This window comes from Myotis daubentonii, chromosome 4 (genome assembly GCF_963259705.1).
Source record: "Myotis daubentonii chromosome 4, mMyoDau2.1, whole genome shotgun sequence".
Lineage (NCBI taxonomy): Eukaryota > Metazoa > Chordata > Mammalia > Chiroptera > Vespertilionidae > Myotis > Myotis daubentonii.
Genome location: NC_081843.1, coordinates 10577349 through 10593434, shown reverse-complemented (window position 1 = coordinate 10593434; position 16086 = coordinate 10577349). Strand labels below are relative to the sequence as shown.

Below are 16086 nucleotides of genomic sequence, written 5' to 3'. Positions count from 1 at the left end.
TCATCTTACTGCCTATTTGCCCTAGCTAGAACCTACAGAACAAGTTTGGCTTGTTCCTGCTCTGGGGGAAGCATTCAGTCTTTCACACTCAGTGTGATGTTAGCTGTGGCTGTTCATAGATGCCCTCTCTGGGGTGCCTTAATTACACCTACAAAGACCCTATTGCTAAGTAAGGTCACATTCACGAGGGGACCGGAGCTGGGGATTCCCCTTTGTTCCTAGTGTGAATATTACTTTTTTAATAAACAGAAGCAGAGATTTTAAGAAGATGTGACTAAGTACATGGAGTTTACAATTTATTACTCTACTCAGTGTGAATCTGATCTTTGTGGGTATGATAACTTATTCTTTCTTTTATTGTCTTTTATTCTCTTTCTAATTACCTTTTAGTGCATTTTATGTTCATCAATACATTTGTCTTTCCTTAAGTCAGATGTTTTTAGTAGTTGATTTCTCTTCCTTCTATCGTAAAAAAAAAAAAGTAACAGTGTTTTATGACATGGAAATTGTCTTTATATAAAATCTTATTTGAATCCCCCTTTTTCAGAATTTTTTAAATGGAGACCAGAATACTTAAATCATTTGTCAGCAGAGCTGGGGCTTAGGCTGCTGCTTTTGGAAGTGACTCAATATTTGTGGATTATAATGAACAGTATAAATCGATGATCAAAAATAGACCTAGAGACACAGCCAGTTGGCCTGGAGGTCAAATCCCCCCAGTATTACCTACAACAATCAAGGCTTAACTACAACAAGACTGCGTACAAAGGCCACTAGGGGGTGCACCAAGAAAGCATAAAAAATGCGGAGACAAAGAAACAGGACAGAATTGTCAGTGGAAGATATAGAGTTCAGAACCACACTTTTAAGGTCTCTCAAGAACTGTCTAGAAGCCGCCGATAAACTTAATGAGATCTACAAGAAATCTAATGAGACCCTCGATGTTATGATAAAGAACCAACTAGAAATTAAGCATACACTGACTGAAATAAAGAATACTATACAGACTCCCAACAGCAGACCAGAGGAGCGCAAGAATCAAGTCAAAGATTTGAAAGGCGAAGAAGCAAAAAACACCCAACTGGAAAAGCAAAGTGAAAAAAGAATCCGAAAATACGAAGATAGTGTAAGGATCCTCTGGGACAGCTTCAAGCGTACCAACATCAGAATTATAGGGGTGCCAGAAGATGAGAGAGAGCAAGATATTGAAAACCTATTTGAAGAAATAATGACAGAAAACTTCCCCTACCTGGTGAAAGAAATAGACTTACAACTCCAGGAAGCACAGAGAACCCCAAACAAAAGGAATCCAAAGAGGACCACACCAAGACACATCATCATTAAAATGCCAAGAGCAAAAGACAAAGAGAGAATCCTAAAAGCAGCAAGAGAAAGAAACTCAGTTACCTACAAGGGAATACCCATACGACTATCAGCAGATTTCTCAACAGAAACTTTGCAGGCCAGAAGGGAGTGGCAAGAAATATTCAAAGTGATGAATACCAAGAACCTACAACCAAGATTACTTTATCCAGCAAAGCTATCATTCAGAATTGAAGGTCAGATAAAGAGCTTCACAGATGAGGAAAAGCTAAAGGAGTTCATCACCACCAAACCAGTATTATATGAAATGCTGAAAGGTATCCTTTAAGAAGAGGAAGAGGAAGAAAAAGGTAAAGATACAAATTATGAACAACAAATATGCATCTATCAACAAGTGAATCTAAGAATCAAGTGAACAAATAATCTGGTGATCATAATAGAATCAGGGACATAGAAAGGGAATGGAATGACTATTCTTGGGGGGGGGAAAGGGGTGTGGGAGATGCGGGAAGAGACTGGACAAAAATCGTGCACCTATGGATGAGGACAGTGGGTGGGGAGTGAGGGCGGAGGGTGGGAGGGGAACCGGGTGGAGGGGAGTTATGGGGGAAAAAAAGAGGAACAAATGTAATAATCTGAACAATAAAGATTTAATTTAGCCGTAACCGGTTTGGCTCAGTGGATAGAGCGCTGGCCTGCGGACTGAAAGGTCCCAGGTTCGATTCCGGTCAAGGGCATGTACCTTGGTTGCGGGCACATCCCCAGTAGGAGGTGTGCAGGAGGCAGCTGATCGATGTTTCTAACTCTCTATCCCTCTCCCTTCCTCTCTGAAAAAAATCAATAAAATATATATTTTAAAAAAATAAAATAAAAAAGATTTAATTTAAAAAAAAATAGATCTAGAGACAGAGAAGCATTTATCAGATGCTCAAACCTCAGAGGGAAGGCAGGGGAGGGTGGGGCTAAGGGGGAGAGATCAACCAAAGGACTTGTATGCATGCATATAAGCATAACCAATGGACACAGACACCAGGGGATGAGGGCATGAGTAGGGGGATGGGGGAGAATAGGGGATAAGGACACATTTGTAATATCTTAATCAGTAAGGGAAAAAAATAAGTACTCCTTATAACTTAGCTCAACATATTGAATACAAACATCATTGGCTTAGGGTACAATTTCAGGGTTACCTGCCACTACATTCGTTTCCTAGGGCTGCCGTAACATATTATCACCGGCTGGGTGGCTTAACACAACAGGAATGTATTCTCTCACAGTTCTAGAATTCCAAAATCCAGAGGTTGGCTTGGTTCCAAAATCATGGGTGGGTTTCTTCTTGGGTGCTCAGGACAATCTGTTCCTTGCCTCTCTCCCAGCATCTAGTGGTGGCCAACAGTCCTTGGCAGTAATCCTTGGTTTGCAGCTGCCTAAATCCAGTCTCTGCCTCTGTCACATGGCCGCCTTCTCGGTGTGTGTCTCCCGGGCGGTGTGTGTCTGTCTCTGTTTCTGTTTCTTTTTTTTTTTTTAATTAAATCTTTATTGTTCAGATTATTACATTTGTTCCTCTTTTTTCCCCCCATAACTCCCCTCCTCCCAGTTCCCGCCCCACCCTCCGCCCTCACTCCCCACCCACTGTCCTCATCCATAGGTGCACAATTTTTGTCCAGTCTCTTCCCGCATCTCCCACACCCCTTCCCCCCCCAAGAATAGTCATTCCATTCCCTTTCTATGTCCCTGATTCTATTATGATCACCAGATTATTTGTTCACTTGATTCTTAGATTCACTTGTTGATAGATGCATATTTGTTGTTCATAATTTGTATCTTTACCTTTTTCTTCTTCCTCTTCTTAAAGGATACCTTTCAGCATTTCATATAATACTGGTTTGGTGGTGATGAACTCCTTTAGCTTTTCCTTATCTGTGAAGCTCTTTATCTGACCTTCATTTCTGAATGATAGCTTTGCTGGATAAAGTAATCTTGGTTGTAGGTTCTTGGTGTTCATCACTTTGAATATTTCTTGCCATTCCCTTCTGGCCTGCAAAGTTTCTGTTGAGAAATCAGCTGACAGTCATATGGGTAATCCCTTGTAGGTAACTGAGTTTCTTTCTCTTGCTGCTTTTAGGATTTTCTCTTTATCTTTTGCTCTTGGCATTTTAATGATGATGTGTCTTGGTGTGGTCCTCTTTGGATTCCTTTTGTTTGGGGTTCTCTGCGCTTCCTGGACCTGTAAGTCTATTTCTTGCACCAGGTAGGGGAAGTTTTCTGTCATTATTTCTTCAAATAGGTTTTCAATATCTTGCTCTCTCTCATCTTCTGGCACCCCTATAATTCTGATGTTGGTACGCTTGAAGCTGTCCCAGAGGCTCCTTACACTATCTTCGTATTTTCGGATTCTTTTTTCATTTTGCTTTTCCAGTTGGGTGTTTTTTGCTTCTTCGCATTTCAAATCTTTGATTCTTGCGCTCCTCTGGTCTGCTGTTGGGAGTCTGTATAGTATTCTTTATTTTAGTCAGTGTATGCTTAATTTCTAGTTGGTTCTTTATCATAACATCGAGGGTCTCATTAGATTTCTTATAGATCTCATTAAGTTTATCGGCAGCTTCTAGACAGTTCTTGAGAGACCTTAAAAGTGTGGTTCTGAACTCTATATCTTCCATTGACAATTTTGTCCTGTTTCTTTGTCTCCGCATTTTTTTTATGCTTTCTTGGTGCACCCCCTAGTGGTCTTTGTGCGCAGTCTTGTTGTAGTTGCGCCTTGATTGTTGTAGTTAATACTGGGGGGGGGGGGGGGTTGACCTCCAGGCCAACTGGCTATGAGAGTCAGCTGTGTCTGCAGTGGGAAAACTTCTGTCCTCTGGGGAGGTGCTAATCTAGCCTTTGCCTGAGGCTATCTGGCAAATGGCTCTGTGCAGGGCTTGGGCAGGGCGGGTAGGATGGGATCAAACCGGGCGGGCGGAGCAAGCAGTTATGGCTGCTCTCAGTTCCGTCCCTAGGTGCTCTGCTTCACAGAGTCCCAGCAACCGCTGCAAACCTCGGAGAGAAAGCTGCCTTCGAGTTCCGACCGAAGCCAGACAGTCCTGCTTCTCCCGTTTGACTCTGGGTCCCTAGAGACTTGCCTGGATCTGGAGCTCAGAGTCTGAAACTCCCTCCCAATTGAAAACAACAACTGCACCCTCCACCGCCAGCCCGCTCCGTGCGCGCACTCCGCACCTGAGTATTTCACTTCAGCACTGCACCTCCTCTGAGTCTGGGTATAATATTCTCTTTCCTCCTAGTTGTAGAATTTCCACTCAGCCAGCCTTCCTGTGGTTCTGGATGATGTTCGTTCCGACTTTTAGGTGTAACCTTGAATTGGTTGTTCGAGGCAGCAATCTCCGGCGTTAACCTATGCCGCCATCTTGGTTTCTCCTGTCTCTGTTTCTTCTCTTCTTATAAGGATACCAGTCATGTTGGATTAAGGGCCCACTTCTACTCTAGTATGACTTGATCTTAACGTACATCTTAATTACACCTACAAAAACCCTATTGCTAAGTAAAGTCACATTCACAGGTATCAGGGATTAGGTCTTCAACATATCTTTTTTTTTTTAATTAAATCTTTATTGTTCAGATTATTACAGTTGTTCCTCTTTTTTCCCCCCATAGTTCCCCTCCATCCGGTTCCCCTCCCACCCTCCGCCCTCACACCCCCACCACTGTCCTTATCCATAGGTGCACGATTTTTGTCCAGTCTCTTCCCACACCCCCCCCACACCCCTATCCCCCCCCCCACGAATAGTCAGTCCACTCCCTTGCTATGCCCCTGATTCTATTATAATCACCAGTTTATTCTGATCATCAGATTGTTTATTCACTTGATTTTTAGATTCACTTGTTGATGGATCTGTATTTGTTGTTCATAATCTGTATCTTTACCTTTTTCTTCTTCTTCCTCTTCTTAAAGGATACCTTTCAGCATTTCAAATAATACTGGTTTAGTGGTGGTGAACCCCTTTAGCTTTTCCTCATCTGTGAAGCTCTTTATCTGACCTTCAATTCTGAATGATAGCTTTGCTGGATAAAGTAATCTTGGTTGTAGGTTCTTGGTATTCATCACTTTGAATATTTCTTGCCACTCCCTTCTGGCCTGCAAAGTTTCTGTTGAGAAATCTGCTGATAGTCGTATGGGTATTCCCTTGTAGGTAACTGAGTTTCTTTCTCTTGCTGCTTTTAGGATTCTCTCTTTGTCTTTTGCTCTTGGCATTTTAATTATGATGTGTCTTGGTGTGGTCCTCTTTGGATTCCTTTTGTTTGGGGTTCTCTGCGCTTCTAGGGCTTGTAAGTCTATTTCTTTCACCAGGTAGGGGAAGTTTTCTGTCATTATTTCTTCAAATAGGTTTTCAATATCTTGCTCTCTCTTCTTCTGGCACCCCTATAATTCGGATGTTAGTACGCTTGAAGTTGTCCCAGAGGCTCCTCACACTATCTTCGTATTTTCAGATTCTTTTTTCACTTTGCTTTTCCGGTTGGGTGTTTTTTGCTTCTTTGTATTTCAAATCTCTGACTTGATTCTTGCGATCCTCTGGTCTGCTGTTGGGAGTCTGTATAATATTCTTTATTTCAGTCAGTGTATGCTTAATTTCTAGTTGGTCCTTTATCACAACATTGAGGGGCTCACTAGATTTCTTGACGGTCTCATTAAGTTTATCGGCCGTTTCTAGAAAATTCTTGAAAAACTTTAAAAGTGTGGTTTTGAACTCTATATCCAGTAGTTTGCTTTCCTCCATTTCTGTCATTTGTGTCCTGTTTCTTTGTCGGCATTTTTTATGCTTCGCTGTGTCGATAGAGTGGCTTTCAGTGCTAAGTGTCCTTTAGGGCCCAGTGGCTCAGCCTCCCCAATTACCTGAGGTGGACACTCTTGGTGCACCCCTTGTGGGCTTTGTGCACAGTCTTGTTGTAGTTAAGTCTTGATTATTGTAGGTAACACTGGGAGGAATTGACCTCCAGGCCAATTGGCTGTGAGAATCAGCTGTGTCTACGGTGGGACAACTTCTGTGCTGAAGACACCCTTATGGGGCAAGACTTGCTTCAATGGGGCTTTGGTGCTCACTGAATCTGCCCCCTGAGTGTGTCCCTTATGGATCTGAGGAGTTGTAATTGGATGGTCCCACTCTGACCACTGGGTACACTGGCTCTTGTATCTAAGGAGGTGCTAATCTAGCCTCTGCCTGAGGCTATCCAGCAGAAGCCAGCTGTAAAGCAATGCAAGTTGCCTGGGGCCTTGGGGCAGCTGCAATTTGTTAAGTAATTTTCAGATTACAAAGGGCCGGGCCTTTCATATGCAAAAGCCTCCATGCACTGCTTGGGCGGGGCGGTGACCCAGGGTATCAACAGGGCGGGCAGAGCAAGCAGTATGGCTGCTCTCAGCCCTGCCCTCAGAGGCCCTGGCAATCCCTGTGAGTGCCTCAGAGAGAAAGCTGCCCTCGAGTTCCAACTGATGCCAGACAGTCCAGTTTCTCCCCGTATGAGTCTGGGTCCCCAGAGACTCGCCCGGAACTGGAGCTCAGAGCTTGAGACTCCCTCCTGATTGAAAAAGACAATCGTGCCCTCAGCCGCCAGCCCTCTCCGCATGCACCTCCACACCTTTGTATTTACTTCAGCACCACATCTCCTCTGAGTCTCGGTATGCTTTTCTCTTTCCTTCTAGTTGTAGAATTTCCACTCAGCCAGCTTTCCTGTGGTTCTGGATGATGTCCGTTCCGTCTTTTAGTTGTATTTTTGAAGTGGTTGTGCGAGGCAACAATCTCTGGTGTTTACCTATGCTGCCATATTGGTTTCTCCTCAACATATCTTTTATATATATACTAGTAGCCCTGCACATGAATCCGTGTGCCAGTAGCTCGCTGCCACCCCCCCTGTAGCTCCCTCTGCTCCCTGCCGCCCCTCCCCTCATAGCTTGCTGCCCTGCCCCCTCCTGTAGCTCTCTGCCACCTGCTTGTAGCTCGCTACCCCACCCTCCTGCTAATCCGTGATCCGGTCATTACGCGGTTGGTCAGTATGTAACGACCATTTGCATATTACATCTTTATTACATAGGACTAGGGTTCCAGTGCACGAATTCATGCACCATGAAAAGAATTGTGGGCCATGAGGCTGTGGTAGACACAGGAGTGGGTCTCAGCCCATCCTCCACGCCCCCGCCCGGCCCCTCCCACCATGGCCCCCAGCCCTCTGTCTGCCGGAAGCCCCGCTCCCATTGCTGCTCCCACACGCTGACAGCGTGGAGTAATTGGGGCCAGCGCCAGTAGCGGATGCAAGGGAGGTTGCTGCCCCGATCACCCCTCAGGAGCAGGGGGAAGTTGAGAAGCCCTCAGGGGCAATTGGGGCCGGGAGCCACCGCTCACACCCACTGATAGTGCCAAGTGATCAGGACCAGTGCTGGGCACTGGCATTGAGTGTGAGGGGGGCCAGCACCAGCAGCAGGTGCGAGCGCTGGGCGGGATCACATCACGCGGGAGCAAAGAATTTTCAGTAACCACCAGAGGCTCGCCCCAATGACAGCAAACGGCACCCCACCTTGGTCTGGCTGACCCCCCAACCGTGGCCAACATCTGCCATGTTCTGCACATGCCCCCTGGTGGTCAGTGCACATCATAGCAACCAGTTGTTGGATTGTTCCGGTTGTTCCGCTGTTCGGTCTATATATATATCTAATCTAATAAAAGAGAAACGTGGTCATTGGCGTACGACCACTGCCCTTCCCATTGGCTAATCAGGGAGATATGCAAATTAACTGTCAGCCAAGATGGCGGCCGGCAGCCAGACAGCTTGAAACTAACATGAGGCTTGCTTGCTTCAGTGATGGAGGATTCCAACGTTCCCCACCTGCCTTGCCGGCCTCTGAGCCTGCCGTTTGAAACATTTTAACAAATATAGAAGGTAAAAAAAACCCAGAAACCAGCTTTCAGCGAGCTGGAATCTCAGAGCTGGAGTCAGAGCTGGAGTTATACATTGTTTCGATTACCTACTTTCAGCAGCGGAGGCCTAAGAGCTGGAGCCTCAGAGCTAAAGCTGGCCCAGAATTAAAAAAAAAAAAAAAAGGAGCGGTTGGGAGCTTCCATCACCTGCCAGCCTGAAAACAGCCCTCAGCCCCTCACCCAGACTGGCCAGGCACCCCAGTGGGGACCCCCACCCTGAAGGCTGTGTGACCAGCTGCAAACAGCCCTCAGCCCCTCACCCAGGCTGGCCAGGCACCCCAGTGGGGACCCCAACCCTGAAGGGTGTGTGACCAGCTGCAAATAGCCATCATCCCCTCATCCACGCTGGCCAAGCACCCCAGTGGGGACCCCCACCCTGAATGGTGTGTGACCAGCTGCAAACAGCCATCATCCCCTCACCCAGGCTGGCCAGGCACCCCAGTAGGGACCCCCACCCTGATCCAGAACACCCTTCAGGGCAAACCAGCCAGCCCCACCCATGCACCAGGCCTCTATCCTATATAGTAAAAGGGCAATATGCCTCCCGGCACCAGGATCAGCATGACAGGGGGCAGGGCCCAAACCCCCTGATCGCCCTGCGGCTCTGTGTGTGACAGGGGGCGGGACCACAACCTCCCTATCCACCCTGCTCTGTTCGTGACAGGGAAAGGCGCCCCAACCTCCTGATCAGCCCTGCTCTGTGCCTGATAAGGGGGAGCTCCCCAACCTCTGATCGCCCTGCGGCTCTGTGTGTGACGGGGTGCGGTGCCTCAACCGCCTGATCAGCCCTGCTCTGTGTGTGACAGGGTGTGGCGCCCCAACCCCCCGCCCCCCCACGGGCCCTGCTCTGTGTGTGACAGGGTAGAGCCATAACCTCCCCATCGGCCCTGCCCTGAGTGTGAGAGTGGTGGGGCTCCAACCCCCTGATCGGCCCTGCTCTGTGGGTGATAGAGGGCGGTGCCCCAACCCCCTGACGGGCCCTGCTCTGTGTGTGACAGGGGGCGGTGCCCCAACTCCCCTATCGGCCCTACTCTCTGAGTGACAGGGGGAAGCTCCTCAACCCCCAGATGGGCCCTGCTCTGTGCGTGACAGGGGGCAGCGCCCCAACCCCCCAATCGGCCCTACCCTGAGCATGACTGGGGGTGGCATCGCAACCTCCCGATCCGCCCTGCTCTGTGCATGACAGGGGACGGCGCCCCAACTCCCCAGTCGGCCCTGCTGTGAGCCCGACCAGGGGCTGCACCTAGGTATTGGGCCTGCCCTCTGCCACCCGGGAGCAGGCCTAAGCCAGCAGGGCGTTATCTCCCAAGGGGTCCTAGACTGCAAGAGGGCACAGGCCAGGCTGAGGGGTCCCCCCTTCCCCCCAAGTGCACAAATTTTTGTGCACCGGGCCTCTAGTATATATATATATATATATATATATATAGAGAGAGAGAGAGAGAGAGAGAGAGAGAGAGAGAGAGAGAGAGAGAGAGAGAGAGAGAGACTTCACAGAGGAAGGGAGAGGGAGAGATAGAAATATCACTGTAAAGGGAGAAGGAAAGAGAGACAGAAACATCAATGATGAGGGAGAGAGAATCATTCATTGGCTGCTTCCTGCACACCCCACACTGGGGATCAAGCCTGCAACTCGGGCATGTGCCCTTGCCCAGAATTGAACTGTGGTCTCCTGGTTCATAGGTCAATATTCAACCAGTGAGCCACACCAGCCAGGCAATATATCCTTTTTGATGGAGCACTAGTTTAACCCATAACAACACTAACAAGGTTCTCTTCTGTTCCCCCTCCGCCCCAGGCGCCGTATGTATCATGGCCCTCGTGTCGGCTGATTCCCGCATTGCAGAACTTCTCACCGAGCTCCATCAGCTGATCAAACAAACACAGGTAACAGGCCACAGCCCTCTATTCCTACAGGGGAACATGGGCTGTGATGCCAAGCTGTGGAGCGGCGGGTGGGGTTGTGTTCAGAGAGATTGGAGGGGAGGACCCAAGATGATGTCATGAAGGTGAGAGGAGGGCAGGACTACCATTTCTGTTGGATTATCCATCGTGTGAGATATTAATTCACATGCCTTACAGTTCACCCATTTAAAGTCTATAATTCATTTGTTTTTAGTCTATTCAACAAGCCGTGCAACCATCACCATGACCAACTTCAGAACATTTTACCCCATACCCAATAGCCGTCACTCCTTTCTCCTTCCACCCTGACCCAGGAAAATAAAGATACTCTTATGAGGCAAGATAGTCTAAGGGTTTCGAGCAGTGGTTCTCAACCTTCCTAATGCCGCGACCCTTTAATACAGTTCCTCATGTTGTGGTAACCCCCAATTTTATTGTTACAAATTGAACATAGATTAATCACAAAAACAATATGTAATTATATATGTGTTTTCCGATGGTCTTAGGCGACCCCCAAAGGGGTCACAACCCACAGGTTGAGAACCGCTGGTTTAGAGGGTCTCTCTCAGAAGTTGGTCAAAAGCCAAACCTTTTTTGGAATGTGCAGCATTTGAAAACCCGGGCTTGCTGAGTTAATGATTTGCTGCATACACCACCCCCTGGCCTTTGGCCTAGCGCCTCTCCTACAGCAAAACAATCATGTTTGAGCATCTGTTTTTTAGTAGCATTTATATCAGAGATACAGCAATAATAGCAGCATGGAGCAGCCTGCAGGGGTAGAGAGAAACTTAGAGAAATAACTAATCTATACTTAGAGCCATTACATCCATTTTATATATATATATATTTTTTTTTATTATTATTATTTTTTTTTATTGTTGATTTCAGAGAGGAAGGGAGAGGGAGAGAGAGCTAGAAACATCAATGATGAGAGAGAATGTTAATCAGCTGCCTCCTACATGCCTCCTACTGAGGATCGAGCCCGCAACCTGGACATGTGCCCTTGACCAAATTTGAACCCAGAACTCTTCAGTCCACAGGCCCACGCTCTATCCACTGAGCCAAACCGGCTAGGATGCATCCATTTTCTTCTTGTTGAACTGATTTGATTACTCATTTCCCCTTCACCTACCACTACTTGTATATTATGATAAATTCGTGTGGAAATACTTAGCACAGAGTCCGCTGATGGTTAGCGAAATTTAGTTCTTCCTCAGGCCCCTCATTTTCCGTGAGTAAACACTGAGGCTTTGGCGCAGTCTCCCAGTGCAGTTGGTCATCAGTATCAGTGTTATCATAACACTTATTTACGTACGTGTTACCAGCAGTCCCCTGTGTTACACCACAATGAAGTATGGTCACGTAAAACTCCGTCTCCTTATGGAACAAGTCAGTAAAATCACAGGCTCTTCGTTATGTCTTCCCAACGGAATTGGCCCTGCCTGTTTACCAGATGTTGTTATGGGCAGGCTTTATTACAGTGGCCCTGATTCTGTTATTTCTGGGGATAAGGCCAGTCACCCCGTCTCAGCTCAGAGGCTTGTACTGAGCCTGGTTTCCTATGTGTGCTCTCATACCCCACGGCCCACCTCCCTCATAAGGGGAGGACAGGTGGTATTCAGAGTACAAGTCCCAGCTCTGCTAGCTGTACTTTGGGATATGCCTTATTTTGGTCAATTCTTGGGTCGGGATAGTCACGGTACATTGATATAACTTACATGTGCCCTAGAGGGCTTCCGGCGGAGGTGTGGAGGTCAGAACATGCCATAGTGGTGCCCCTTGGGGCTCAGCAGGCAGTGTGGAGAGCCTGTGCCCCGAGACTACAGTAGCCTCCATCTGGATTAAAATAGTCAGGAGGCCTGGTGGGTCAGGGTGCGAGCCCCTTACCAGCAGCAGTTGGGTCCTGGAATCATCCAGCATTGTGTGTGGAGATGGCCGAAACCATTCACTAAAGCTTTGCCATCCTTCCAGGCTCACTCTCGTCCCTCCCTTCCTCTGGAAAGAGAACTCACTTCAGTCTTTTTTCAAATTCACACATCTTTTCCTCTGAATGATGCTTCTCACTAAAAGTGCATTTAGCTTGTCCCACAGCGCACACCCTTTTCTAGCGTGGGCCAGTGTTGCTTACTCCGCTCTGCATTTTGTGGCCTCTGGGCTGATGGCCTGGGTGCAGTTAGGATACATGTTTGTGCCCAAAAGTGTTGGGTTAGATGTGAGGTCGTCACACCTGGATGTAACTTAGCCTGAGTTTATCATACAGCCTTTCAGAAGCTTCCTGGCTTGGGGTGGGGCTGTTCCCCAGGGGAATTTGGACCCAGCATGTGGTGCCTAGTGCTTTAATCCTAGGGAAACCCATTGTCCCCTATTCTTTTTCATAGCTTTTCATTCACAAAATGAGGGTGATGTGCATGGCGGGTTGCACTGACCATTGGCTCCGTTGTCCCTTTCTCGGCACTGCTTCAAGATGGAGCAGTTCCTAGAAATTCCTTCCCAAGTGGTATCCTCTGTAGTGGCTGGAACCTGAAAACTAAGTCAAAAGATCCTGGCACACACAGTCCTAGTGAGAGAACCCAGTCTGAAAGGTCACAGGCTGTACGACTCTACCCCGCTGCCATTCCGGAAGAAGCAGAATGAGGGAGTAAAAAGACACGGGGCTTGGAGGAGGGAGGGGTGAGTAGGGGGAGCATGGGATTTTTAGGGAGGTGAAGCTGTTCTGTATGTTACCCTACTGGTGAGTTCATGACCTATGCATTTGTCAAAACCCTTGGAATGTACAACACAGGAAATGAATCTTAATGTAATCTATGGGCTTTAGTTAATAATGATCAGTTTTGGTTAATTAACTGTAACAAGTGTACCTCACTAATGCAAGAGGTTCATAGGGTGAGACTGCAGGGGAAAGCAAGCATACGGGAACTCTTTACTATCTGCTCAATTTTTCTGTAAACCTAAAACTGCTCTAAAAGTAGTTCATAAATTTTAGAGCTAAAGAATAGAATTGCTAGAATTCCCTTCAGTTTTCAGCAGTCAGTCCAGTTTGTCATGAGATTATATAACCAGAATGTCTCTCAGGGGGAGGCCCCTCAGGATTGCAGGCCCCCATTGGACTTCATCAGGTTCTAAAAGCAGGGGTGTTCCTGGCAAATAGATGGCTTCACCCTTTTGGCATCTGGCGTAACTGAGCCAATAGTATTCTCTGAGTCTATTGTGAGGCATTAATATAAGATTGAATTTACAACACTGCGTAACCCACTCTTTTATTCTCTCCACTTGTCATTGCTTTTTACCCAAACTTTTCCACCCCTGGAAGGATGTTAGTTGGGTTCAGCCACAGTGCCGGTCCAGATCGCAGGCAGCAATGCTAGTCTAGCAGGTGTCGTGTCCTGTCTCCTCCCCACCCCTCCTTGGTCATTCCCATTTAGTAGGGTGGGGTTATATAGTACAGAACAAGTGGGCTGTTTAGACCACTGGGCAGTATAGCTGCATTCACCATTAACGCCATGTTGTCAAGTACTTGGGATTATGACTAAGAATCATCCATGCATCTGGCACCCTCAGTTGCAGCTGTGGTCCCAGCCCACTGATGTGGGGAAGACTTGTACCAGCATCCTTCCCCATCCCCTCTCCCAGGTGAACTGATCACAGATGTATGTGTTAATTTCTGGACTCTCAATTCTAGTGCAGTGTTCTATATGCCAGCATCACAGCATTTGATGGCTGTAGCTTTGTCATAAAATTGGAAATCAGGAAATGTGAGTCCTCCAATGTTTTTGTTTTCCTCTTTCAAAATTGTTTTGGCCATTCTGGGTTACTTGAATTTCCATATGAATTTTAAAATAAGCTTGTCAAACTCTACAAAGAAGTCAGCTGGAATTTTGTTGGGGATTGTATTGAATCTGTAGGTCAGTTTTTCTTTTCTGATGGAGAGCCGTAAATCTAGTTTATGATTTCACTTGAATGCCTTTTGTCATGCTTTCGCATTAGTGGGGGAGGGAGGTCTTTACACTGGTCCTGAATTCAGATCTAGTAAATGAGGGCCATGTGGATGGGCCTGTGGCCTGGGTGCAGGGTGCCCCAGCGGGATGGGGCCTCGCTCCTGTCCAGCTGACCTCCCCTTTGCAGGAAGAGCGTTCGCGGAGTGAGCACAACTTAGTGAACATCCAGAAGACCCACGAGCGGATGCAGACAGAGAACAAGAGTGAGTAGCTGGGCTCTGGAGAGAAAGGGGATGAGAAGCAGATGTGGGCCAAGATTGCTGTCATTTCAAAAGCTTTTGCGTGTATCTGCAGTCATCCAAGATGAGCTGCTCCTTAGGCCAGAGGGACAGTTTTCCCTTACGCTGGGGGCCTCCGGTGACCTAGGAGACAGACACCAGACTGCCTAGCCCTAAGGAACCTTAAAATCCCCCAACTCTAGGGACTAGAAGCCAGTGAAATGAGGCTGCATCTAGGGAAACACCTTAAAGGGCACAAGCACCCCAGTTAGCTGGTGTTTTCTAGGGAGCTTCCCTCCCAGGGTACCCAGAGGGCCCCAGCTGGCCAGGCTCCTGGCCTTGGGCTTTCCGGCTCTGAGCAGCTTGAGACTGCTTTCTGCTCTCCATGTGCTGAGAAGTCCTCCCTTGCGTGCAGTGATGGCATTTGTACCGTATGGAAAAGAGCGCGCTGTGCATGGGGTGCAGGTGCCTCGGGGAGCACCCGGAGCCAGCGGAGCTCATGCCTCCCAAGGCCTGGTTCCGATATACTGGAAGCAGAGCCACACGACTGCCAGCTGCCCCTCGCCCACTCCTGTCTCCCTGTGCTTACTCTGCAGTCTCTCCCTATTACCGGACAAAGCTGCGGGGCCTCTATACAACCGCCAAAGCCGACGCAGAGGCCGAGTGCAAGTGAGTACCAACCACTGCCTGCCATCGCCTCCCTGCCTCGCCCAGGTGCTGGGCTGCAGGAACCTATGGACCACGGCCCAGGCTGCCTTCCTGGCATGGAGGAGCCTCTCCCTTAGGGCCGCCCTCCCTAGAGCCCACTTCTAAACTGCTCCCCCCTCCCTAGCAGCAGGACAGGGGTCAGGTGCCCGCACTGCCATTTGCCTCTCACGTGACCTTGGGCAGTCACTTCAGCTGGGACTCAGTTGCTCCATCATTAAAATAGGAATAATAACTACCTATAGAGTTGTCAACATAAATGAGATAGTGCATATAAAGTGCCTAAGACTAGTGTTTTACACACTCTTGGCCGTTCCTCACACTGGGAAGTGCATTCTCTGCTGTGGTGGTGGTAAGGCTCTGTGTGCCTTACCCTGTGCCGGGTGCTGTTACAGCACTTTCTCTATTTACCTCATTTAACCCTCAGAGCAGCTCTGCAATGGGATTGCCCCCTTTAACACATGAGGGAACTGAAATTCCAAAGGGTTGTGTAATCTGCCAAAAGACACAACTAGTAAGTGGGGGAGCCCAAATTTAAACCCAAAGTCCTTATTCTTCAATGTTTTCTTACTGATTTTTAAAGAGAGGAAGGGAGAGGAAGAGAGAGAGAGAAACCTCAATTATGAGAATTATTGATAGACTGCCTCCTGCATGCCCCCTAACCAGGGATGGAGCCTGCAACCCAGGCATGTGCCCTGACTGGGAATTGAACATGATCTCCTGGTTCATAGGTCGATGCTCAACCACAGAGCCACACTGGTCGGGCTGTCTTACCAGCTTTTGTATGCTTTTAAGACTAAAGCCACCTATGTGGGGCTCATAGTTTTCACAAGGTTTGTCAGTGTTCTTGACCAGAAGAGGAAGTCCATGCTTTGTGCCTCATCTAGACCTCTTCTTTCCCTCCTCCCACCCTCAGCATCCTCCGGAAAGCCCTCGATAAGATTGCGGAAATCAAGTCTCTGTTGGAAGAGAGGCGGATCGGTG

The 16086-nt window shown here is 47.9% G+C and overlaps 1 protein-coding gene across 6 annotated transcripts in view; it reads left to right on the top strand.

Annotated features, from left to right (window-relative positions):
• The window catches only part of SGF29 (SAGA complex associated factor 29), a 33511-nt gene that overhangs the window by 14920 nt on the left and 2505 nt on the right, over window positions 1-16086 (top strand). For 5 of the 6 annotated variants that reach the window (XM_059692381.1, XM_059692383.1, XM_059692382.1 and 2 more), the window contains 4 exons: window positions 10078-10166; window positions 14307-14382; window positions 14994-15066; window positions 16019-16083. In XM_059692381.1, coding sequence (XP_059548364.1) covers window positions 10092-10166; window positions 14307-14382; window positions 14994-15066; window positions 16019-16083 — 289 coding nt within the window. In that variant the 5' untranslated portion in view covers window positions 10078-10091. Of the gene's footprint in view, window positions 1-10077; window positions 10167-13863; window positions 13937-14306; window positions 14383-14993; window positions 15067-16018; window positions 16084-16086 lie in introns of those variants that run through there. The other variant, XM_059692386.1, reaches the window with a different exon arrangement.